The following is a 24,265-nucleotide window of genomic DNA, read 5'->3' as shown; positions in this document are numbered from 1 at the left end:
CATGATAAAAAAGCTGGTTGACAAAACATGAATAAATAAATGAGCACAAGCTCGGTAATGCTACCTGTAGTGCTTCAAAGTGTCAATCATATCCCTAGCCATCACTTAAAGAATGAATGTCTGCCAACGTTATCATCTAAAATATATTTACAGAGGTCAGAAGCGCTACGTCTGTCCTCCTCTCTGCAAAGAGGTGATGACATCAAGGGGGTATGTCACAAGCCTAAGTTTAGTTAGTGGATTTAAGCTGGTTTGGAGTTTTATCCACTAAGTATGATCTTCTGACCCCTCAGTTTTACAACTTTCCACTCTCCAAGCTGCACTGCACCTCTCCATTTCTGAGTTAATCATTTGTTTGCCATTATCTGCCCAGAGTTCTTATCTCTTTTGCTGTCACTTTATAACAGGGTCCTCTTATCAACCTGCATAGAGTCATGTGATTAGTCCAAGCCTATCGAAAGTTTCCATTCCTCTGATTAGAAACCATCATGAAACTGGATACATTGTTTACAGCAGGTCACTAATGCTGGAAAAAGTACAGAGTCCAGGGAAATACTTGCTTGTAACTTTCTGGATTCTTGGATTTTTTTTTGTTGTTTTTTGTTTTTTGGCTTTTTCTTAACTTTCACTAAGGGTTACTGTAGTCTGATGTGTCCTCCCCAAGGCTACAAAATTTGACAAGCTGCACTTTTTCTTATGCTCAATGATTTCTGCTTTAAGCCAAAGGACTGCCTATAATTACATTAACAATGTCTTCTAATTCGGATACTGGGGATTTGCAAGAATCTCTAAAGCACGGACTTACGCCTATTGGTAAGTAGGAGTTGCTCTTTTTATCATCTATTTATTATCCTGCTACTACACTAATACATGTAATTTAATCTCATTGATGTATTTACTGTTATAAGTCACTGCTTTTCCAATTGTGTTTATTAAAAGCACATAAGTCCTCATATATATCACACATTTATCTTTCTTGAAGTTCAAAAAAGGCAAACGAATATTTCAAATATTCATTATATCCTCTGTTTTTGCATGTCATCCTATTAGCCTAAGACAGCCAGAAAACAAAATGTACAATATCTCACCTTCATCCCTAATATTTTCTGATAATTTTAAATGAGAAATAATAAACTAAAATTTGAACAACTTGAAACAAGTTAGCCATATGGAGTCACCATTGATCAAACTTCAACAAGTGCTTTCACGTATCTGTGGAGTTTCAAGCCACATCACAGTATGTCTCATTCATTGCAGATATTATAGAAAACTTTTGTTTTTCGAGCCAAAAACAAAAACAAACAAAAAAATACCATCATTAGTTAAGGATTAGAAGTTAAGGGTGACTGTTTTTCAAAATAATGAGCATGTCTTCTTTTCATAAACAGAATAAGTAAACAAAGTTTATTTTCATTTTTAAAAAATAATGGCGAGCCACAAACGTTAACGTTACAGCAAGAATACCTCTAATTAATCCTGAAAGTAAAGGACTAAAGGGAAGTAATTCCCAGGGGTCTGTAATTATTAGTCTGTTGGAAATCTTGCCCTTCTTCCTTCCACTAGTTTTTGAGGGACCTAAGCCCTTTCTTGTAGCACTTTCTTAGACTTTCGAACAGGAATTTCCCTGTAATTCGCAGAGGCCTGTCATCGGCGCTGAGTTCCAGCGCCGCTGGAACAAGAAGGAAAATCAAGGCTCCGGCTTTTCCTCTTTCTCCCTTGATAACCAGCTGACTCCACCGAACGCAGTGATTGCATTTTTTATGGGCCAACTACACCCTAAAGTGTATCAATTGAGGAAATGGTTGCAAAAAAAATGTTCTGTACTTACGAAAAAGAAAACACCGGGAAGGCAGGCAGAGTGCAACAGATAATCAATTGCTCTGCTGATAAAAAGAAAATACGGGCACAGAAGAAGCTGGAAGAGAACACAGAGCGATTTCAAATCTTTGCCCGGGGCGCAGCCGCCTGGGCGCATGGGCGAAGGGTCCCTACAGGCAGCGGCCGCGCTGGGCCACCGCGCTGCTGGCGTCGGCGGCGCGCGGCGAGGGCGCGCTCGGGCTGGGGATGCGGGGGCGCGCGGGGAGAGGCGCGCTCGGGCCGGGGAGGCGGGGGCGCGTGGGGAGAGGCGCGCTCGGGCCGCGGAGGCGGGGGCGCGCGGCGAGGGCGCGCTCGGAGTCTCATCCGCCCGCGGATACGAATTCAGGGCGAGGGGATTCCCGAGACCACACACGAGGACCCCCACGGCGCGGCGCAGGCCCGGGGTGAAGGAATGCGGGGGAGATGGTGGAGGAGCCGCTTTCGCGTTGCCTCGGCTACCGCGGAAGAAGCGTATTTTTCACCCGACGCCCGGCACTCACACCGCGCCGGGTCCGTCCCGGGCGTGAAGCAGGACCACCTGCAAGTCTGGGGTCCGCCGGGTCCGGAGCGCCGGCAGCCGGCGGGGCATCCGTCTAGCCCCGGAGGGATCGCTAGAGGCTGAGCCTCAAGAAGGCCCCGAAGGAGAAGCCCAGGGCCTCCGCGAGCCCGCCCCCGACACCCGAAACCTGTGCTGGTACTTCCGGGCGCCAGATCCTGGGGTGACAAAATAACGGTGAATTTTCCGGTTAAAAAACCCCTCTTTCCAGATCTCAGTCGCAGCCACCGCCCCCTCCCGGCCCAGGCACACTCTCTCCCCCGTCCCCGGCTATTGCAGCCCCACGGTTGGTTGTGAGGTGTCCCCATTTTGAACATCTTGGTTACCCGGAGGCGGCTGCTGGCACTGAGGGTTGGTGTGTTCCACAGCGTAGCCTCCCGGGGGTGCTGGGGGCCATTCCCGGGGTTCTTGGCTAGACCATCACCCGGAGGGACAGTGGAGCCACCAGGTCCTCCAGTGGGTCCCTGAAGGCCAGTTGCCTCTTGGATGGGGGTCTGACGGCCCCAGGCAGGCCCAGTGAGGAGAACCCACGGGTGCAGCTTATAGGGTCTGAGGTCCCGGTGGCTTTGATGGCACATTGGGATAGAGTGGGGAGAGGTTCCCAAAACTAAGCCCAGTGTATGTACAGCTCAGTCAGGGTTTGACTTCTACATCAGCTCATTTGTGTTCTTCTGGGAAATGTGCCTCTGTTTATCTAAAAAGCTGTCTCTATGGGTCCTAGAGACATGGCATGACACTTTTCTTTTATGCACACTGGCGGTTCCATGAAAATTGCATGTAGACGTCTGTGCTCGTATCGAAAAGTGAAAATAAGATGCCGTTCCTTCTGCCTACCTGCAAGATAATCTGTGGGGTGTAAGAGCAGCAGACTTGGGTTACAACCAGATCGTTCCCCTAAAGTTCACTAGCTCTGGGATGCTGTCCAGATTCTTGGTTTCTGGCTTAGGCTTTTTACTTTCTGACAAATGGGGTGATTTTACTGAATAGTACGCAGTACTACTTTGAGAGAGAGAATAAAGTACCTGTCTATGTCAGCCAAAGAGCCAAATCTGTGTGGTAGGAAACGTCATGTAACGAGTATTTATTGACCCTCTTGCAATGTGCTCAACGTTATGTTTGATTTGTATTAAATTTATGTAATTCTTCGAATTAAGTGCATTTTTGAAGAATATTATACAGTCCATATAATGTTGCATCCTGACCACAGGAGGTTCTGTCTGTGTGGCTAGGGGTACGTCATACACAGTACAAAGGCTGTCTTGAGACTGTGATATAAACGTTGCTATCTGGTCCCCTTAGCACTCTCGGAGTCTGATTTGATTCCAGTGATAACCTCCAGTAAGCTCTGTGCCCTTAAGATCTCTGGAAGTCAACGTCACACAGTGGAAAGTGAGAAAGCCTGTTATGTCACCAGAACCTCTAGCCAGTTTTATTTGCAGTGCTGTTTAGAACACCAGTTACCCAAGCCCATGGTCTGATTCTTGCTGCTGGGCTTAGGAAGCCAGTTCCCTCCAGGAAGCTAAGCCTCGGAGCCTTGTCTCCTTCCCGGCTCCTGCCCACTTCCGAAACAATGCATCTCAGATTCTCTTTGCTGGCCTGGATCCTCAATTGTGATGGGACTTAAAGAATTTCTTTAATGCCTCTTTTAATAAACCAAGAGAGATGTATGGATGAAGCCAGAACAGAGGCTTGGGAATGCTTTTTTTTCTTTACTTGACCCCTCCACGCAGACACAAATGTCTAGGGTTATCTTGGACTCAGCCTTGAACTTGAGCTGAGCTAGAGAGGGGCTCTGGGACAGTCTCCGGCCAGTTTTCCAACCTCTCCAAACACCTCCAGGGATGCCCTATGCAGGGCAAGAGTCAGATGTCTTACTCCCCAAGTCCAGAACCTACCTCAGGATAAAGCTACTTATTTGAGGGTATGTCTTCACTCTTCACCTTGCTGGAACATCTTCTCTGAGAAACCCACTTGGCTTCAAGGAACTTCAGGAGTTTGGCGGGCATTGCATCTGGGAAGGGCTTGGGGAAGAGCTGAAATATGACCGGTGCATGAGAGATTGAGCCTGGGGAAACATGTGGACTGAAATTGACCAGACCGATCAATAAAGGCTGCCTCTTTCTCAGTCTTTGAGGAAGCTCTGTTATGTGTGTTTTTGCGTGACTGACAAGTAAGAAAAGATATACTTTACTTTTAAACCTCAAATAAGCTGAATATCTGCGGGTAACGTGATTGAGTCCTGAGGACTGTGTCAAACACTGCAAGATGGCGGCATTGGCAGGAACCTCCCGCTGGAAGGATCCATTTTTAATGGTCCTTAGAATGGCTAGTGATTCCTTTCCCAGTTGTTTTCCTTATAGAGAATGGTTTGGGGGAAATTAGGGAGAAAGAGAAAGAACTGATATTAATAACAGTGTGGTGGGCTGCTCTTCTGACACGATCACCTGTGTATAAAGTTTATTTTGTTTAAAAAAGTCTTCTTTGTGAGCCTTACTTTACTGAGGAAGAAAAAAAAATGGACTCGGAAAGGTCAAGTGATTTACCCAAGGTCACTCAGTTTGTCAGAAGAGTGGGCTGTAAATAGAAATCATGGATGTGACTCTGAAATCCATGCTTTTTCCTCAAGGTAGTATCTTTTTGCTCTTGTTGATATAAAGAAATTATGATTACAAACAATGTATGTCTACTCAGACTTTCTTCCGAAAGGCATTTGGGGCTTAAGTAAGACGTTTGTCAATCGCTCTTTATCGTCCTCTTCAATCCGCAGTGGAAACCCCGAAGAATTTGGAAGGGTGGGCTGGGGCGTGGCGTATGGGTGGGGTGGAGCCATCTGGAGCCCTGAGAGCTGAGCAGAGATGGGGGGCGGGGGGTGGGGGGCAGGAAGGCACTTCTGGTCTCTGACTCTGGAATTTCCTGAAAGGATCTCTGGAGTTTGACGTTGAGCTTGCAGTTCTGTGGCTTATGGTAGCAACTCGCGGGGCTCCTGAGTGGATGAAAAGGAAATTGAGAGGAAATTCACAGCATCCACTTGTTATAGAGTCCGTGATATGAGGACGGCAGGGAAATCACTCAAAATGAGTGAGTTTAGAGAGGACTTTTTATTCCTAAGAAACAAGCAAAGGTCTCCTGGCGGGAGGGCATAGGGAAAGAGATAGTTTAAGCACCTCCTCCCCCGCCCTTTTAAAGCACTTTTGACAAAGCCGGGTGTGTCTCCTGCTGGGAGATGCTGGTCCCACGCCCGGCGCTAACGTTTTCCAGTTAATGCTGCTGAGGCTTGGCTCTGGACGTCCGCAGCCTCAGGGCCCCAAAACTCCGCCGCCTCCAGCGGTGCCTATAGGATTGGAAAGAAAACTGCTCGGAACCCGCCACCAAGTCCCCGAAGCGACGCCCCACAGTGTCCAGACGAGAAATCCTGGGGGAAAGCGAAAGAATTCGTCCCCAAGGCTCGGTGCACGCTGGCCACCATCTCTTAACCACGAAAGTTGTCTGCAAGTTGGAAAAGGAGCTGACACCCTCCGAAAAGCGCGACCCGCGGCATCTCGGGGCCCCTAACACTCTCCCTACGCCCACGCGGCAAGTCCCAAGGTGACGAGACCACCCCGAGTGCCCCCTTTCCAAACCCAGTCTTGCTCTGTTGTCCAGGAGGGACCTGAATTGCTCGACGGCCGCAGTTCTGCGGGTCCGGCACTCTTTGATCTTAAAAACCAGAACACCCTGCGCGGGGGCTCCCCTAAGGCCGGAGGCTCCCGATCCATCCCCGCGCGGCCACAGCCGGGGCCCCATTCGGAAGCTGACCGGCACGTCGTCCCTTCCCTCATGAAGCTTCCAGTCTGGCCAGATTCAATGGGATGTCAGCCTAGAATCACCTCGTGCTCAGATCTGAGTTCCCGGTCCAGGTTGGGGCGCGGGAGGGACCACGGGGGGTGGAGTCGCCGTGTGAGCGTTCGCAGGGTTCACCCAGGGCTCAGTGGCCTGCAGGCGCCAGAGTCGTCCTCGAGAACGCCACTCGCTGTTCTGGTTTGTCCCGAGAATGGACAGGGATGGTTCCGAGAGTGGAGTCTCCAGTGTTGAGTTGGAGCTGACTCACATCTCCATTTCAATTACAGAGAGGAAGAGCTAGATTAGATTGGACCACCTACCCAAGGTTATTTCCCAGCCGGCTCCTTTCTCCAGACCGGATCTCCCCATTCACCTCGAAGGGCACCGGCTCGACCAAGGTGGGACGCGCCTAGACCCCTGGGCAGGGGCAACCCGCCCCAAAGAAAATGAAGTCTAAAAAGTTCTACAGGGAAGCCTTATTACCGAGAGCTGTAGATTCCGATAATACAGGCCAAAGTCTCCAAAAACCTCACATGTCCTTCAGGGAAAGGATGCGAGTTTGTTTGGAGGGGGTGGAGTCTTGATTACCCAGATAAATGCGGCACCTTGCGTTTTCCTCGCTGGTAAAGACGGGGCCCTGATATACTAAGATACTCCCATAGTGACTGTGAATCAGTCGCCATTGGCTGGCCACCCCCTACCAGGCAGTCTTTCTCGGGGTAGAAGGTCTAGCTAGACTGGCCGCAGTTTTTCCTCCTGGACGACAGGCTGTTTACTCAGGCAGCAGAAAGGGATTTTTTTTTTTTTTTAACATGACACGACTTCTCACCTATTCCAGTTTATTCTCTGAAAGCTTCGGCCAATTCGGTGCTCTTTGTTAATTTATATGTCTGCACTAAAATTTAACCTCTCTTTAAAAAAAAAAAAAGTGCTTCGAACGCGGGGGTGGAGCGCCTAGAAGCGGGGGGTGGGGGGGTAGCCCAGCACCACCCCCCTTCCCGGCTCCAGCTCAGCAGCGGAACTCTGGAGTTCTAGCTGAACTTGATTTTCAGAGGAAAGCAAAAGGGGCTTCTGATGGGCTTTTCGAATGGGAGGGGCGGAGAATTTAGGCAGACCCCGAGCTTCAGTAGACTGATAAACTTGTTTCTCTTTCCCCTCGGGCTATCCCGGCCTGGTTGTGGAGACTTTCGTGGGTGGGTGGGTGGGTGGGGAAATCTAGGTTTCTTTTGCGGCTAAAGAGTAGGCACGTGCTACGAGAAAAGTATTCTGGTTTCTCAAAAGCACCAAAAAGTAGGAATGGAGGAGGTGTTAGACATTGGTTCCAAGGATGTAGATTTGCAAGTTTCGTGCGGGGTTGGGCGGGTCGTGCTGGGTCGTGGCAGGCTTCTCCCACCCAGGCGGGCGGGAGACGTAGGTCTTCCACGCTGTAATTCCGGGGACCCGTGTCTGCCGAGCCCGGGAAACTTGAACCAGTCCTGAAAATCATGACCTCTTACGCCTTTGCAGACTGCTCGCGGGAAGCGCGCGGGGCCGCCCGACACTTCTCAGGTCAGGTCAAGGGCAGGCTGTGCCCGGCGCGCGCTCGGGAACGCGGCGCGGAGCCACGGGAAGGCGGCGGCGGGAGAGCAAGGCAGTCGCATCCTCGCGGGCGGGGAGCGCGAGACCCGCTCCGCTCCTGCCCGCGGGTGGACGGGGCGCACGGCCCCGTGGCGCTGAGTCTGGATAAAATATGCCGGGACTGCGCTTCTCGGGCTCATCAAGGCTGCGGGAGCCTCCCCGAGGCATCATCCTTTGTAATTGCAACCGTCAATCAACGCTCGAAGACTCAGTCAGAACCGGGAAGGACGAGCCTGGAGACCAGCCCCGTAGGAAAGGAGGTGGAGGCGCGGGGGAAGCGGGGGGAAAGGGGAGCGAAGTTTGCCAGGAGTTGGCAGGGGAGCGGGGGAGCGAGTTGAGAACGCGCGGGGCGGCTAAAGCCGGAGCGGTGTCGCCCGGCCTCGCGTCCCCACCGGTTAGTTACATGCCCCGCAGCCGGGGTGGATTCCTAAGTGCGCTCCCACTAAGAGGCAGTCGGTGAAGACTTCCCCGGAGGAGGGTGGGAGGCGTCGGCCCGCCTGCCGGGGCTTTATCATTCCAAGGCGGTGGGTGTATCTCTCCGTGAACGCAGACCACCGCGAGCCGAGACGTTTAGACCACACAGGCCCAGTCCCCCATCCCCATCTCAGGTGCCTCCCCTCCTGGCGTCCGCTTCGCCCTCCCGCCTCGCGAGGAGGCCTCTGCCACCTGGAACCATCCCCAGGTAACCGACCCGGCACCGCGGGCGGGCTCGGGCACCTCGTCCCCCAGCGCTCCTCCCGCGAGGGTGCTCTGGGAGACGCCCAGGCCCATCCCAGGTCACGGGGCAAACGGGTTCCGGGCTCCAGTGGGGACCCCCAGCCCAGCGGAATTGAAGGGGCAAAGGACCAGAGTAAGTGCTAGGGGGGGAGGATGGGGGAAGGGTGCACTTGGAGGGCGGGAAGGAGCGCGAGGTCGGAAGCCGAGGCCTGCCCCCCCTGCCTCTGCGTCTGCTCCCCTAAACCCCACTCAGAGCGCCCGGGGTAAGGGTGACTGTACTCTTGGGTCTCTCCCGCGGGAGATTTCCCGCCCTGTCCACCGAAGACGGGGTTTCGACGTCCCCCGAGGGGACCTGGCGAGGTCTGGGGACCTCGGGAGCTCCTGCGTTCCTGGAGCTGGAGGCCCGGAGCACTGGGGGCTTGGGGTTCCTTTGGTTCTCAGAAAGGGAAGTTTTCTCTCGGCTTGAGACCTCCTGCGCTTTCGGTGCCCGTTGGGCTCGCAGCTGACTAAGCAGAGCCGTCAGCCTGGACTAGAGCTTCAACTGTGGCTTCTCTTAAGGGAGGATTTTTAAAACCTTGACCCCAGCCCCTATTCTCCCGCCATCGCCGCTCGCTTTTGTGAGGAGACAAATGGATGCCAGCTGGCCCTTTGTCACCGTCACTCCAGGTGTCTGGGGGTGTGATGGGAGGGCAGACTGGCCTAGACGGAAGAGGTGTCAGGTGTGGCCTCAACAGGTCCCTTCTGGGGCTGAGGCTGGGCCCTGAACATAATCACAAAGTTTGCCTCCAGCCAGGTCAGGCGCAGCCCCAAGTCCCGGCAAAGATTTAGGCCACACTGCAAGTCCCTGGTGCTCTCAGACCCTCTATCTACTTCTTTCAGCTCTCCTAACCTCCTCCTCCCGTCCCAGCAACCAGAGGGCCTTCCCTCCCACAGAGCTCCAGCCTGGTGTTGGGAAGGCGTTGCAAAAGTGCCCCCATAGGCTGTTTGGTTGCTGTGGGATGAGGGTGCTCTTAAATTAGGGCTTTGTAATAAACTGATGCTCAAAGTTCACCTGCATCCATAAGGAAAGCGCACCGAGCACTGATCTGAGCCCTGAGACTTTATCCCCTTTTTGAATTTAATTCACAGTGATACTTAAAATAACTATAGGAAATCCTGCAAATGGACGGACTGTCACCAAAATCTGAGCATCTTAAGGGTCACTAGTTTGGCAACTTCAGCCCACTCCCCTTTACAAACTATGGGCAGCCCTCCCACCAAGTTTAAACATTTTCATGAAACCTGCAGATGCTACTAAAACTGAGATTTAAATAACTTAGATTCTGCATACTGCATGTTAAACAGCAAAATGACAAATCAGTTTCAGGAGGCAACAGTATCTGAATCGCCAGGCGCGGGGAGGTGATGAACGACCCATTTCATATAAGAGTGTAGATTATGCATGGCAATGACTGGAGTATTTTTCAAGTCTTCAAATACTGCACTGGCCAGTTTGACTGTGTGATCTCTATACCATTCAAGTAGAATAAATTCAGAGCCTTTGAGATTCAAATTCACCCCCTTGTGAGTGGACTCTGATCATTACCCGGTCTCACAGCAGACACTGAATATGAGGCATTTCACATGCAGTCAGGAGGCTGGAGAGAAAAAAAAAAATGTTTTCATCGTGTTGCGATGAGATCTGAAAACTTTGAAGATGGGGCTGGGCGGGTGGAGGAATAGCTTGCATAACAGATGGTTCTTTAAAACTTTTTTTAAAGTGCGGGGCCTCTGGGCCTCATGTGGATCGTCCCACCCAAGAGGCAGCAAAATGAAAAAGAAAGCCCAGGCTGCTCTTTGCATTCTATATGGAAACCCAGTTCACCAAAATTTAGGAAGTCTGCCGCCAAGATAATCTTGGGCTCGAGGAGGCGGGGTGGTGTTTATAAGTGAGAGAAGGAACTGGGGAAGAATGGGGAAACGGGGATAGCCGTTCAGATTCCCGGCGACACGGCTGTCCCCTCGGTGAGCAGGTGAACCGTGACTCTCCGCCACTCCCGGGGGCCCGCGGACTGAGCGCCGAGGGGAACGAGGCCGGGAGGCCCTCGAGAGCAGGCCAGCTCTTCTGTTCATTTCTGCGTTGTTTAAATGTGTTTAACTCCTCCTGCAGCCGCTCACCCGGCGCACACGGGGGGCGCTCCCTCACCCCCAACTCCCACTCGCGTCCCTCTGGCTTCCCCTCTGCGCGCGGACACCTCCGCCCGAGCTTCTCCTTGGCCGCCGCGCTCAGACAGAGGTCGCCTCTCACCCGCTGTTAAGACCCGCCGCGTGCGCATCCCCCGCCCCGGGCCTGGGTGGGATAGGAGGGGGCGAGGCGGGGTGAAGAGGTTGGGGCAGGCGAGGGGACTGGAGCCTGCGCCTCGTCCTCATTGGCTGGCGCCTGGTGTCCGACCCGAGTCCGGAGCACGCGTCCCCATTCACTGTCATCACCCCTCATCCCGTCTTGCCCCTGCCCAGCCCCACTCACCTCCCTTCTCCTCCTCTTCCTCCCCTTCTCCTTCCCAGCCTCGCCTCCCCGGGCTGGAGAGTAGACGAAGCGACAGAGGGAGGCTGGAACTTCCTAACTCCAAGCCTGATAGCGAGCGGGAGGGAAGCGGAGACGGGGAAGGGGCGGAGAGGAGAGGAAAGGCGAGGAGGGAGAGGAGAGTGAAGCCAGAGAAAGCGCGCGCGAGAGACCCTGCGGGTCCCGAGCGCTGCGCGGCGGAGGGCGGAGGGCGGGGTGCGGGCTGCCCGAGCCGAGCCGTCCGGGAGCAGCGGCGGTGCCGCTGCGGCAGGAGGTCGGCCGCCGCCTCCGCTGCGCGCCCGGAGCTCGGCCGTACGCGCGTTCGCGCCCCGGGCAGCTGCGCCCTTGCCGAGCCGGACCGGGGCGCCCGGACGCGGTCTTCGCCTGCAGCCTGCTGCCTCCTCCTCGCGGTTCGGGGGCGGCTCGGGAGCCGCGAGCCTGGACGGGGCTCAGGGGTCCTGACGGCAGCCCCGGAGGCGGCGGAGGCGCGCTCCTGCCGGCGGGCGAGGAAGCAGCCACCCGGTCGCCCCCTCCTTCCCGGCGGAGTTGAAGCTGTGCTGCCGGCGTCCAGGTGCTGGGCTTCCGGACCGGCACGGACCCCCTACCCCGCCCGCGGCCGCCTTGTCATGCTGCCCAAAGTGGAGACGGAAGCTCTGGGACTGGCTCGGTCGCATGGGGAACAGGGGCAGATGCCGGAAAACATGCAAGGTAAGGAGGCGCTCGCGGCGCTTGGCTCCCGCGGCTCCAGCGCCCCGGGCTCGCCCCGCGGGCTGCAGCCGCCCGCCCAGCGCGGGCGCTTGACTGGCCGCCGAGCGCTGGTCGCCGCGGGGCTGCGGGGCTGCGGGGCGGCGCGCGGGCGTCGGGCCCCTTCCCCAGGGGCAGGCATAAAAGTTTATGGCTCTTGAACAATGCGGGGCGGGGATTTTCCAAGCAATGCCTAATTGGCCACTTCTAATTAAGAAAAGAGAGGCTTCGAGCTCTGGCTACAAGAGCGGGGCAGCTTCAGGCTAAAGATCGTATTATTCTAAAGATCATTCTAAGGGACGGAATGTCTCGCGGGAAACCCGAGCAGGTTCCCAGTCGTTGGAATCGGCGGGAACTTGAACCAGAGCTCTTGAGCGGTGGAAGAGCACTGCCTGGGAAAGTCAACTGCAGAGAGAGATGGAGCCTCGGGGAGAGCGGGCTTAGCGGTGTTAGGACGCACGGGCACCCCACAGCCCAGGCGCACCCAGGGAGCCGGCTCGAATTTGAACAACTTCATAAAACTGCAGGCAGAACTGGAGAGAACCAGTTATTCCCAGCCCATCCTCTGGTCGGCCGCTGCGGAGTGAGTGTGGGACGGGGGCGGCGGTTGAGCCTCAAGCTCTTCTGTCTGAGACCTGGGAAACTGGAAGGCCTTTTTCATTTCCCAGCTTTTGATTGCTAACAACAACAGCAAAAAAAAAAAAAAAAAGCAAATCCCGTAGGCTGTATTTTCGCCGCATTCCAAAATAAGCGACTCCAGATCTGGCCGTATTGAGCCCTTCAGAAGTTTATCGCAGTTGCTCGGGGCCGGGGAGGAAACAATGCTAGGAAAAGTCACCGGTGCCCTTCCATGCTCGCCCCTGCCAGCGCGCAGGATGTGCGGGCCGGCGGGCCTGTGATCCCGGAACGCTTCCTGCCATCCCCTTGAACGAACTTGAAAGGGCCGGGGAGGCGTTGAGAGCAGAGTTCAGGGCTGGTGCACGCGGCTGTGCGGGAGAGGCGGCGCTGGGCCCGGGGCCTGAGGTCGCCCCGCTGCTTTGAGAAGAGGGGGCGGCGGGAAGGCGTGCGTCCTGCTGGTGGGGTCGGGTACCGCTCGCGGATCCTGGGGTCCCGCTCAGCCTCCAGAGAGGGCCGTGGACGTCCCCTGGGCCCGAGACCCTAGAGTCCAACTTGGAGGTTGGCTGCCGAGGGGACCCGGTTGGCCCAAAGAGGCTTTCCCTCTGACACCTGGGATTCCGCGAAGAGGGGCGCGGGGGAAGCGGCGCCGGGGAGCTGCCTCCGAGACCCTCCGCCGCCAACTACCGCGAAGGACTATCCTTTGGGCGTCCTTGGGGCCGGCGAGATTCTTGGGCCAAGGAGAAGTTTCTGCTTCTCCTTACCGCGCGCTTTTCTGGGCGACTCGGGAAAAGCAGCGGAGGGAGAAGCTGGAACAGGAAGCCGGGGAGGCAAGAATCAGGGTTTGGGGGGAGGTGGGAGGGAGATGCCATTGCAATATTTCCTTTGTAGAATTCGAGAGGGGCGTTCTCGACCCGACCTCCTGCCCCAGAGCAGAAAGCTGGCTTTCCCTGGTGCCTAGGGCTCCAGGAAGCCTCCGGCCGCTGGCTCAGCCCCGGGGTCGAAAGCGGGTGGGCAGCGCCCGGGCGAGGCTTCCTCCATCCAGGCCACGCGGCCTGCGCCGGAGGGGAGCCCCCGCGGAAGGCACCCCAGGACCAGGCTCGCCTTGGTCTCGGCCGGGAACGCACCGCCGTCCGACCCGCGGGGCGGGGGGCCGGGGGGCAGAAAGAGGACCCGCTACCGGGTCCCGGGACAGTTCGGGGAACTTGTCCGCGCGCCTCTGAGGCCTTCGCTGTCCAAGACCCCACCGCTCCCTCTACTTTCTCAAGACCGGGACTTATTTGCTCGGATGCACTCCATGCTCGAAACGCTAACTTGGGTTAACAGCACCTGGGCGCTTCTGAAAGGTGCCCCGGTCTCGCACCGCAGCGTCGGTCTCCCCACACGGCCTCTGCCTTTGAATTTTCCAAGACGGTCCCACCCCCAGCCCCAGTCTTTTGGGTGTCGGATCCCCGAGGCGCGCACCGGGTCCCCTGGAAACGGTTGCCTCTCCGAGCCTCTCAGAGGCGAAGTTAAAGTTTACTTTGTTGGGGAAAGGGGGAGGGAGAAGAGAACACACTTGGTAAAGCACACCTTTTTCCGTCCCTAAAACGTGCCTCAAGACAATAGTCACGAGCTTTAGGAGGGATGGGGCTATTAAACTTCTGGAAGTCTCAGCCTCGGCCAAACCCCCAGGTTCCCCAAACGTGAGCGCGGTCCTCTCAGGGCACCGCCGGGAGGACTGCGCTCTGCGTCTCTTTATTTCTGTTTCTCGGAGCCCACACGTCTGCCTCGGCTGGAACATCTCTTCCCAGGACACCCTCCCCGACCCGCCCAAACTCTGGCTAACTCACCCAGGTTTATGCCCCAGCCCAGGGCTCTGAGTCCCTGGGAGAGAGCCGGCCCCACTCTGCCGGTCGCGGCTCAGCCGAGAAGCGCTGCAAGGACCCTCACCCCGACGGCCCTTTCCGGAGGCCCCCAGAATCCGTAAAGAAAATAGAACTTTATTTTAAAGAGAAAAAAAAAAATCAGTGATCATTGGCAAGGAGAGGCCCCTATGGTGATAGAGCGGCCGAGTACTGTGGGGCTGGGCTGGGGGCTGTTTCTCCCTTTCCTATTTGGTAAACAAATCAGAGGAAGCTTCTGCCCGGCCCTCGGTTCCCCATCCACCCCCTCCCGCCCCGCCCCGCCCCCTGCAAATGCCACTGATTAACTTAAAACAAACTTGACTGGGGCGTTTGTGCGCCTGTGTGTAGCCGAAAGTTGAGCAAGGGGCGAGAGGCGAATGCGCCCGGGGTTTCACCGGAGGTGCAGGGAGGCTGCGGGCGGCGGCCGGGCTGCGCGGACCTGCCCTCGGGATCCGTCCCCTGCGGCGCGCGCTGCGAGGCTCGATCGGCGAGGACCGAGTCTCCGGGAGGGACCGGATCAGGTATTAACTGGGGTCTCCTGGCCACTGCCTCTGCTATGCAGTTTATCCATCTTGGAGCTGTGAAGACGCCTTCGCGGTGCTGCGTCGGAAGGAAGGCCGGTTACCCGATCCCTGCAGGGAGCCGCTCAGAGCCGCGGCCTGATTTCTGTTTAACAGGGCGAACTCGAGGTGTTTATATTTTGCGGTGATGATCGGAAACATGTGAGGTTCATTAAACGACTTCAGTACTTTGCGACGAAACCAAACCCTCGTGTGTATCTTTTCCCTTCCTTCTTTTTCTTCTTCTTCTTCTTTTTTTATGGCGTCCGGGCGTCCTGCCTTTTGCCTTTTTATTTTTACAGGAGATTTTTGAAAAGTGTGGAGGGGAAAGCCCTATCAATACGTAACTGAATGTTTGGATTAATCTAACAGATCTGAACGCTGGGAGCCGCAGGCTGTCGTTAAATTGGGGCTGCTGAGAAGGTTTCTGGGGGCGTCCGTTCCCCTGCCAAGTGTTTGCATATTGGTGTTGCTTTCCCCAAACACCCTTATAGTTCGGTGGACTTTGAGCAAACTCATTCCAGTGGGAGGATAATGCCGTGTGCTCCTTTCTCTCCCTTAGGCAAAGGTGACACTTTGGAACTTAACCTCAAGGAGGTTTAAAAGAAATTCGAAGTTGTTACTCTATGCAATTCGTGTTTCTATTCTGATCTGTTGCTTTGCAGAGTCAGGGGCACTAATGTTCAACAGTGGTCAGCTTAAGAATTTTTAACGCAAGAAATTAGAATTATTTTTAAATTAAAAGAATGCAAAGCGCATGCCAAAAGATGTTTTACTTCCACTGTATGAAAATAGCTCTCTGCGGTACATCTGGGTAAAACATTTTTATTTTCTATTTTACCTGGTGATGTTTGCCCACCAGTCACCAAAATGGTTTTTATTGCAGGATTAAAACCTACCTAGTAAATTAATTGGATATGTGCGTGCATTTCTCTTGTTTCAGTGTCTCAGTTTAAAATGGTGAATTACTCCTATGATGAAGATCTCGAGGAACTCTGTCCTGTTTGTGGAGATAAAGTGTCTGGGTACCATTATGGGCTCCTCACCTGTGAAAGCTGCAAGGTTTGCCTTCTACGTTGCTACCTGAGAAATATAATGCTCTAAACCAAAATAAACCATTGGATTACTTCTTAAAGCTAAATAAATACAGGCTGTCTTTTTTGTACCCAATTAAAAATGAGAGAGGGAATGAGTGAGTCTTAGTGAGATGATTCTTAGAAATATGTGTCCAATTTAACTCAAAAGGCAAAGAGATTTATGCTGTTTAGAAAACTTTGCCAGTCTCATGGCTTGAAAATAGTTTATGGTAGGAAGGTGATAGAGCTGTAGAAAGACTTCTATTTCTAACGGTCCAAAGTATTGATTTTGCTTGACTTATATATATTTAAAGCATCGTTGTTCTTGAGAGCGAACATGACAAAGTATTTCCCGAATACATTTTAACTTCAGAGTATTCTGTGCTACACGTCCAAACATTTTTTACCCACAGACATAAAGGTCTAAATTCCCAACTGCATGATTTCATCCTGATTTATTCCAAAAATAATTTTTAAGATTTTTTTGAAATCTATATCATAAAGAATTAGAAACCAGATCTTAAGTTTATAATAAGAGTAGTTTTCATAAATATATTATATGACCTATTTAAATGCAAGAAATTTTAATATGTAAGATGTACTGTATTATTACTTACAATGTCAACTATACATTAAGGATTTATCTCAGACCTTTTTCATATATTCCCAGTAAACTTGATACCCCCTATTTTTCAACATTTTTAAAAGTAGAAAACTCAGTACAATTACTTAAACCACTGCCAAGAAAATCCCTTCTTTCCTTATAACAAAGTAAGATGGTTTCACTTTGTGGCTAGTAGGACAAATGGAATATACCATCCAAGCTGTTATTATGTTACAAAACTACAGGTTTTATTTTTGATTAATTCTTGTGGGTGAAATATAAGGAAGGCTTACACTCTGCTAAAATTCAGCTCTTTGCTATATATGCTTTTTTCCCTCAATGAGTTTCACCTTTTTCTTTACACAGTTCTCCAACTTGAATGTATTCCAATGGAATTATGAACATTTTCCCATTTTATTCTTTAAATCCTTTTGCTTTTAAAACTATCTAGTGCTGACATTTGTAAAAAATCTGAGGTGTTTTGCTATTCCATTTTTCCATTGCTATTTTACAGTAGTTTGCCACTGAAATTGTATCAGACTACTTGAAAACAATGCCGCTCTCTCTATAAGTGCCTTATCTGGAATATGAAGGTTAATAGGAAAACAGATTTTCTTCAAAAAATTACTGGTTAATATGCATGTATTTTTCCCTGAGTGTTGAGATAAGATGGTGTGTAGCTAAAGCTCCCCAAGATTTGATGCGATTCTTGAAATATAACTCTGATGCCAGAAAAATCTCTACCATAGCCTGGTTTTGGAGGGTTGATCTTGTTAAAATGTAAAACAAACCACAGAACCACATAAGGGCTCAAACGGTGCAATGAAAAGATTTGGTGATTTCCTTAAAATGAAACAATGGAAGAGACGGGTGTTAGCTTGATAATATGTCTCACTATTTTCTCTTATAGGGCTTTTTTAAGCGAACAGTCCAAAATAATAAAAGGTACACGTGTATAGAAAACCAGAACTGCCAAATTGACAAGACACAGAGAAAGCGCTGTCCTTACTGTCGATTTCAAAAATGTCTGAGTGTTGGAATGAAGCTAGAAGGTAAGTTTTTTCTAAAGACCACTGCCTGTTAAAACTCTCCAAGGACATTGGATTTAAAACAACATTGTACTTATAACATGGTAACAGTATTTTCCTAGTCTTTTAACACTATTGACAATAAGATCTTTTGATGTTTTGTCAGCAGAATAGTCCAAGTCTCATTTAAATGCTGGTGAAATTTACTCGGAAAAAAATTCTAATACCAGAGTTTCGCCTTCTCACCTCTTTCCTTAGTTTGAGGAGCAGATGCATTTCATAGGTTAGATGAAAGGTCATGTTAGATGAAAGCGAGACTAACATGATTCAGCTGAAAACAGGTAAAAATAATTTGCCAAAATATTTTTTTAAATCCTTTAAGTTTTCAAATCAGGATGCCCTAGTAAAAAAGTTTGATTTTAATCTTTTTAAATAGGTATGCTTGTCATAATTGTTACTATTAGTTTCATGATTCCTGAATAAGAGTTAAAGCCTTTAATTATAAAAAGATTTTCTCATGTAGAGTATCACTTTTGATTGTGTGGGAAAACACATTTCTTTTTTTTTTTTAAGATGATGACTGAGTCTGCAAAATAAAAAAAATTTTTTTGAGAAGCAGGAAACATGAAAAATAATGAACCATTACATCGGTAGCATTGGTTTGACAAAAACAAGAGAATGGTTCCTCAAAAGCCACATTAAACTTTATGTTGAAAAAGTAGAACCTGCACTTACGATGTACAGATTGGCAGGAAGTAACGTTTAATATGTGACTTCTGTAAATCATTTGTAATTCATGGACTATTATGGTGTGTTGCTGTTTTTCAGCCTCTGACCTACTGACTTTCCAGAGATTAAATATATTGTAAATAAAGTAATAAGAAGTGATACAGATCCCTGAGATGTGCCAGATACAGGAGTGCATTTTATTTGATCAGTGAGGCACAGACTAGTCGTGTTTGGGGCTTTTCTGTTGTGTGGCACTCAGACTTGATGGCAATACTCAAAAAACTTCAGATAAGTCTGCTGAATTGCTAATAGGTTCCTTCCCAATAGAAGTAGCCACTTGGGTTATCAGGAGGACTGTTAAGTCAGTGTTGCTTTTAAGACGAGATTGAGAAAAGAAGTAACTGATTCTTGTTAATTTCTTCATTACCAATCCCTGTATTATTTTCCAAATGGCAAAACAATGTGGTAGATGCTTACTTAATATAGTAGAGACTCAGAAGATAAAATGTTAAAAATTAAATGTTGTGATTGCATATGATGTCATTTGATTCCTTTTTTTTAACAAAGGGAAAAGGTTACATTTCTTTACCTTAAAAAGTGTGCTTTCTTAACAGTAAGTCACTTGCAATGCATGCTCATGCTTTGTTCACAGTGATATGAAACAATTAAATATTCAATAAATTATCATCCAGATGAAAAACTCTTTATTATCTTGTGCAGTGCTCTGGATACCTAGCATTCACAATAAATTTTTAATGCTATACTAATCCTAAGATAAAAAGCTCAAAAACTTAACCTCCAGCAATTTCAATATGTCACAAGCTGTCAGAGGTTGCTGGGTCCTATCTAATTGCCACTGGCCACCACGAGCTAGGAGAGTCCTGCTAAGTAAATTACTAGACGTGGCCCCAGACGCCACATAGCATCGTGACGGTGGACCGTTTTGACAGCTTCTGAAATGAATTTGCTTTAATTATGTCCAGTTCTGCTTAAATGGAAAACAAGAACCAGTGGCTACCTGATGTGTGCAAGTCCAGGTGAGGATGATTTTCCAAGAAGAGTATGTACCTAACACTTTTGCAGCAAATTAACCAAAAGACTTTGAGAGAGGAAGATGTTCAAAGGAAAAATAGTCACAATTTAATCCAGAAATGGCTCCTTTGATTTTTTTTTTTTCCCCTTTTAGCAGTTTGGGTTTCCATAAAGAGAATCACAGCATCACTGGCATGATAGGACCTGATCCTCTTCTTTAGCAACATGAAGCATCTGCTGTGTGTAGCAAAAATTAGGAAATCTCTGCAGTCGCCAAAGGGTTAATATGTCCCTACGTATCCGAAATTTTTTTTTTCTTTTTTTTTGGCGGTACGCGGGCTTCTCACTGTTGTGGCCTCTCCCGTTGCGGAGCACAGGCTCCGGACGCGCAGGCTCAGCGGCCATGGCTCACGGGCCCAGCCGCTCCACGGCATGTGGGATCCTCCCGGACCGGGGCCTGAACCCGTGTCCCCTGCATCGGCAGGCGGACTCTCAACCACTGCGCCACCAGGGAAGCCCCCGGAAATATTTTTTTTGATGACAAACACACGTGGAGGAAAGAATTCATAAATAAAGAGGACATGGCTTTTTTTTTTTAATCTTCGTGGGCTATTGTAGTGAAAACAACCACACACAGACCACTTCCGGTCCATTTTCAGCCTTTCTAACTATCTGGAGATCTGGAGAATGCTAATAATTTACATCTTATTTTTACCCTTACTTTCTTTTTTTCTTCCCCCATCCCAACAGCGGTAAGGGCGGACCGAATGCGTGGTGGGAGGAATAAGTTTGGGCCCATGTACAAGAGGGACAGGGCCCTGAAGCAGCAGAAAAAAGCCCTCATCCGAGCCAATGGACTTAAGCTAGAAGCCATGTCTCAGGTGATCCAAGCCATGCCCTCCGAGCTGAGCATCTCCTCTGCGATTCAGAACATCCATTCTGTCTCCAAAGGCCTACCTCTGAACCATGCTGCCTTGCCTCCTACAGACTACGACCGGAGTCCCTTTGTAACGTCCCCCATCAGCATGACAATGCCACCTCCTGGCAGCCTGCAAGGGTACCAGACCTACAGCCACTTTCCCAACCGGGCCATCAAGTCTGAGTACCCAGACCCCTACACCAGCTCCCCGGAGTCCATCATGGGCTACTCCTACATGGACAGTTACCAGACCAGCTCCCCCGCCAGCATGCCCCACCTGATCCTGGAACTGCTGAAGTGTGAGCCCGATGAGCCCCAGGTCCAGGCCAAGATCATGGCCTATTTGCAGCAGGAGCAGGCGAACCGCAGCAAACACGAGAGGCTGAGTACATTCGGGCTCATGTGCAAGATGGCAGATCAGACCCTCTTCTCCATCGTGGAGTGGGCCCGGAGTAGCGTCTTCTTCAGGGAGCTCAAGGTATGTGCCAACCCTCGGAGCTTAGACCTCCCCTTCCGGGAGACCCGGCTGTGTCCCTGCTTAATAGGGTCTTGGTGTGGAAAACACGTTCTCCTTACTTTTCTTCTTTGTAAAATGATGTTTTCGACCTTGACTTCAGAACTATTTGCAGCTTAACTTTACGGGGCTTTTCTTCTCTGTAGCTCTTCATCTGGGGGCATGGCATTTCATGTCAAATAGGGGAAAGTTGGTTGGGTTTTTTTTTTTCTGAGTCGGAGAATGTCTTTACTTACTCCCTTTAACCTCAGATGGTTTATGGCTAAAAAACTGAAGCCAGTGTGAAACAGAACCTAGTAAACTTTTAAAAAATTACCAAGTAAAAAGCTCTGTTATAATGGTGCCAATTTAGAAGGAAAAAAAGGCCAACATTTAGTTGTGTTGAGATGCTAAAGAATGCAAGTGGTACCACTGATTAGTAGTTAGCAAGTAGGTATTTACTACCTGTTTACCTTGACATTAGGTTGGTAGAGCCTTTGTTTTCGGAGCAGATTCCAATAGGATGTTTACCGCTGTTGGCTGGGGAATGGGCCCATGGCAAGTGCTAGCCTGCTTGGCTGGGCTTTGCTACTCATAATCCACGTCTGTCGTTGATTTTAATGGATTGGTACCTTGTAAACACAGGCCTTGTTTGTCTAAGGATCTCTGTTTAACTACATAATTATTTTATTTCCTGAAACTGAATTAATATGGGAAAGTTACAGGGAAGTTTGGGATCAGAGAGTAGCTACCAGACTGTAATTGGTGGTCAGTGATTTCGTTCTCTGTGTTGAAAACAAAACTGAATCCTGGGTTTGATTTCGAGTCTGTCTGTCACAAAATCAATTTCTTCCTGTTCCTGTGGCTGCTTCAGACACCTAGGACTTTGGGAGGAGATTTAAAACCTCTGAGAGGACAGTACGAAGCAGACTTTTAAGTTAAAGCTTTCTGTTTAAAGTCGTGTGTGCACGGATGGTCTGGGGAATGTGGAAGCCACGTGCAAATGGAAAACAGCGCTTTCCATGGCCGTCTTCACCTGGCACTGTGATCTGTAGCAAAAAAATTATCTGAATGGATGCGAGTAAGTTACTAGGCTACCCCCAGCCTGCTGGTCGGATGCTGACGGGTCCAGCCCTACTCTCTAGGCCTCTATCCGGCGCATACAGACGGCTGATGGTGGGGATCACTTGGGGGTCGAGCAGAATGCACCGTTAGCTGTCAGGCCAGACCCTCTGAGTGTGGAACCACCCTGGGATAGTCAGGACGTTGTTTATCATTAAAAACAAAACCAAACAAAAGTTTCCCGGTGCTCTTAGGATCACGAGTTTGTCCCTTAAGAGAACAGGTAAGAAATTGGAAAATGAAAATGAAAATGATAATTTTACATACAGCCAAAATGTTAGGAAATGTACAAGTGAGGTTAGGAAATGTACAAGTGAGGAAAGCACATCCTTCCAAGTCAGAGGAAACCAGTTTGCATTAGATCTTTGCTACTTAGTAACTGTCTTTGTGGGCAGGTCCTCAATCTCTGAGCCTTAGTTTTCTTGTAGGTAAAGTTGTAGGTGTGGTGTTTGGGGGGTGATGGAGGGTATGGAGGGAATAGCAATACGTGTATTGAGGTTTTTAGAGGAATAAATGAGACCATATGGGCAAAGCATCTAGTCCTGGGAACCCGGCCTATATTATATACTCAATAAATCAGTGCTATTTTTGCTATTTTAAAATTGCTCTTATTGTTCTATGACAAGTGTGTGGAGGCTTTACGTATTACTCTTATACTCAGGAAAAAAACATGCACTTGTACGCTGATGAGTTTGACATTGGAAAACAATATCACCACATGTGTGGCAGAAAGTAAAATTGTATAATAGTCATTAACTACTGCCAGTTGAGGACCTCAAATTTGTCAGGCAGTTAGTTGGTGTAAGATGGATGCAAAGTGGAATAAGACAAAATATTTGCTCTCAAAGATTTTATAAGACAATTTCATAAATATCTATTCAAAAAAGGAAAGACGAACTTTGTTTCACAAAAGCGTGAGGAAAGAAATCATGTGTATTAATTACATGTGGAAAAAGAAAGGAAGGTTATAAGGTGAATATAGAGCCCCCCAGGTAGGACTTTAAGAGTGCTAGGAAAAAACTCTCTCCAAATTTCTCATTTCTTTTCCCTGTAATTAAATTGTATGAGATTCCTTTCCAGGGCACGAGAGTTCATATTTGGCTAAAATGTAAACACTTTTAAGAACGGGACATATTAAAGCAATATCAGTCATTTCTACTGTTGTTTAAGGCATTTATCAGTCTTTCATGAGAATATGCTTTAAAGAGGGAAAGGGAACAGATACAAACCCTGGGGGTGACACCTGTAAGGGGTGGGAGGTGCCCCCAGGAGAAAAAGACAAACTGGACCCACTTCACCATTTGCCTTGGGCTTACATTGATTCTGTTTAAGTATTTTCCAGAGAAAGAGAAGTAGAATTTCAGAATAACTTAGGGGTCATTTAAATATGGAGTTGTGAGGTGACCATTTGCTTCAGAAGAATTCCTTTTCCTTTGTTTATAAATTTACTTTGTGGAAACCAGACCAAGGCGTTTGAAGCCAGCATGGAGACGTGCGTTGCCGTGTATTTCTCCAGGTCAGAGGGTTTCAAACTTCTGAACTAAGACCTGCAGTAAGAAATATATTCTACCCTGAAACCTGGTGTACCAAACACATCACACACACACACACACACACAAAATGCACACACACATACAACTGAGCCAGAGTTCCACTAGATAGTACGTGATTTCGTCCATGCCACGCACTCTGATATTTTCTATTCTGTTCTGCTTTAGTCTAACTTATTTCATGCTTTTTAAAAATTTCTGGTCATGACCCACTAAATTGATTTCACGACCCACTAATGAGGCATGACCCGCAGTCCAAGAAACACTGCTCCTGGAAAGGTGTCATGGACCTTCTGCTGGGCGTTGTCTACCTGCCACCACTAAGAACGGCTCATGGACAAGGCTTCTCCCTCCCGGCCTGGCCTCCAAGACATCCCCGAAACCTGCAGCCCGGTCCCTGCCTACCTTCCTGCAAAACTTGTGATTTTTTTTTTTTTTAACTTGTGATTTTAAAATATCGTTTGGGAAGATGAATGCTCCCCTTTACACATTTGTCTTTTTCTTGTTAACTTCACTGCAAATTACCCACCAAGCGATATACTTATAGGGCAGATCAGATTGCTTATACCTCTACAACCCCAAGATGAAAAGGCACATATTTGCACCCGGAGAGTAATAGGATAATAAGGCAATTTTGCAAATGACCCCTTGCTCACTCTCCCAGGACAAGTTACACTCTCTCCGTGGATGAGAAGAGGGAATACAGATTCCATTTGTTTACTATTTAAGGGATCAGAAGGGCCAGAGGAAATTTGGTGGGTTGTTTTGTTTTTCTACATAGTTACAAGGTGTAAAAAGA

At 49.6% G+C, this 24,265-nt stretch overlaps 1 protein-coding gene across 3 annotated transcripts in view; it reads left to right on the top strand.

The window, feature by feature from the left end:
* Positions 1-562: 562 nt before the first annotated feature.
* The window catches only part of NR5A2 (nuclear receptor subfamily 5 group A member 2), a 126,065-nt gene continuing 102,362 nt past the window's right edge, over positions 563-24,265 (top strand). For 2 of the 3 annotated variants that reach the window (XM_081224013.1, XM_081224015.1), the window contains exons 1-4: positions 563-813; positions 15,857-15,975; positions 17,504-17,645; positions 20,133-20,779. In XM_081224013.1, coding sequence (XP_081080139.1) covers positions 750-813; positions 15,857-15,975; positions 17,504-17,645; positions 20,133-20,779 — 972 coding nt within the window. In that variant the 5' untranslated portion in view covers positions 563-749. Of the gene's footprint in view, positions 814-14,775; positions 14,875-15,856; positions 15,976-17,503; positions 17,646-20,132; positions 20,780-24,265 lie in introns of those variants that run through there. The other variant, XM_081224014.1, reaches the window with a different exon arrangement.

The sequence above is a fragment of the Mesoplodon bidens genome (assembly GCF_964165515.1).
Source record: "Mesoplodon bidens genome assembly, chromosome: 2".
Lineage (NCBI taxonomy): Eukaryota > Metazoa > Chordata > Mammalia > Artiodactyla > Ziphiidae > Mesoplodon > Mesoplodon bidens.
This window is presented reverse-complemented; position numbering and strand designations above follow the sequence as displayed.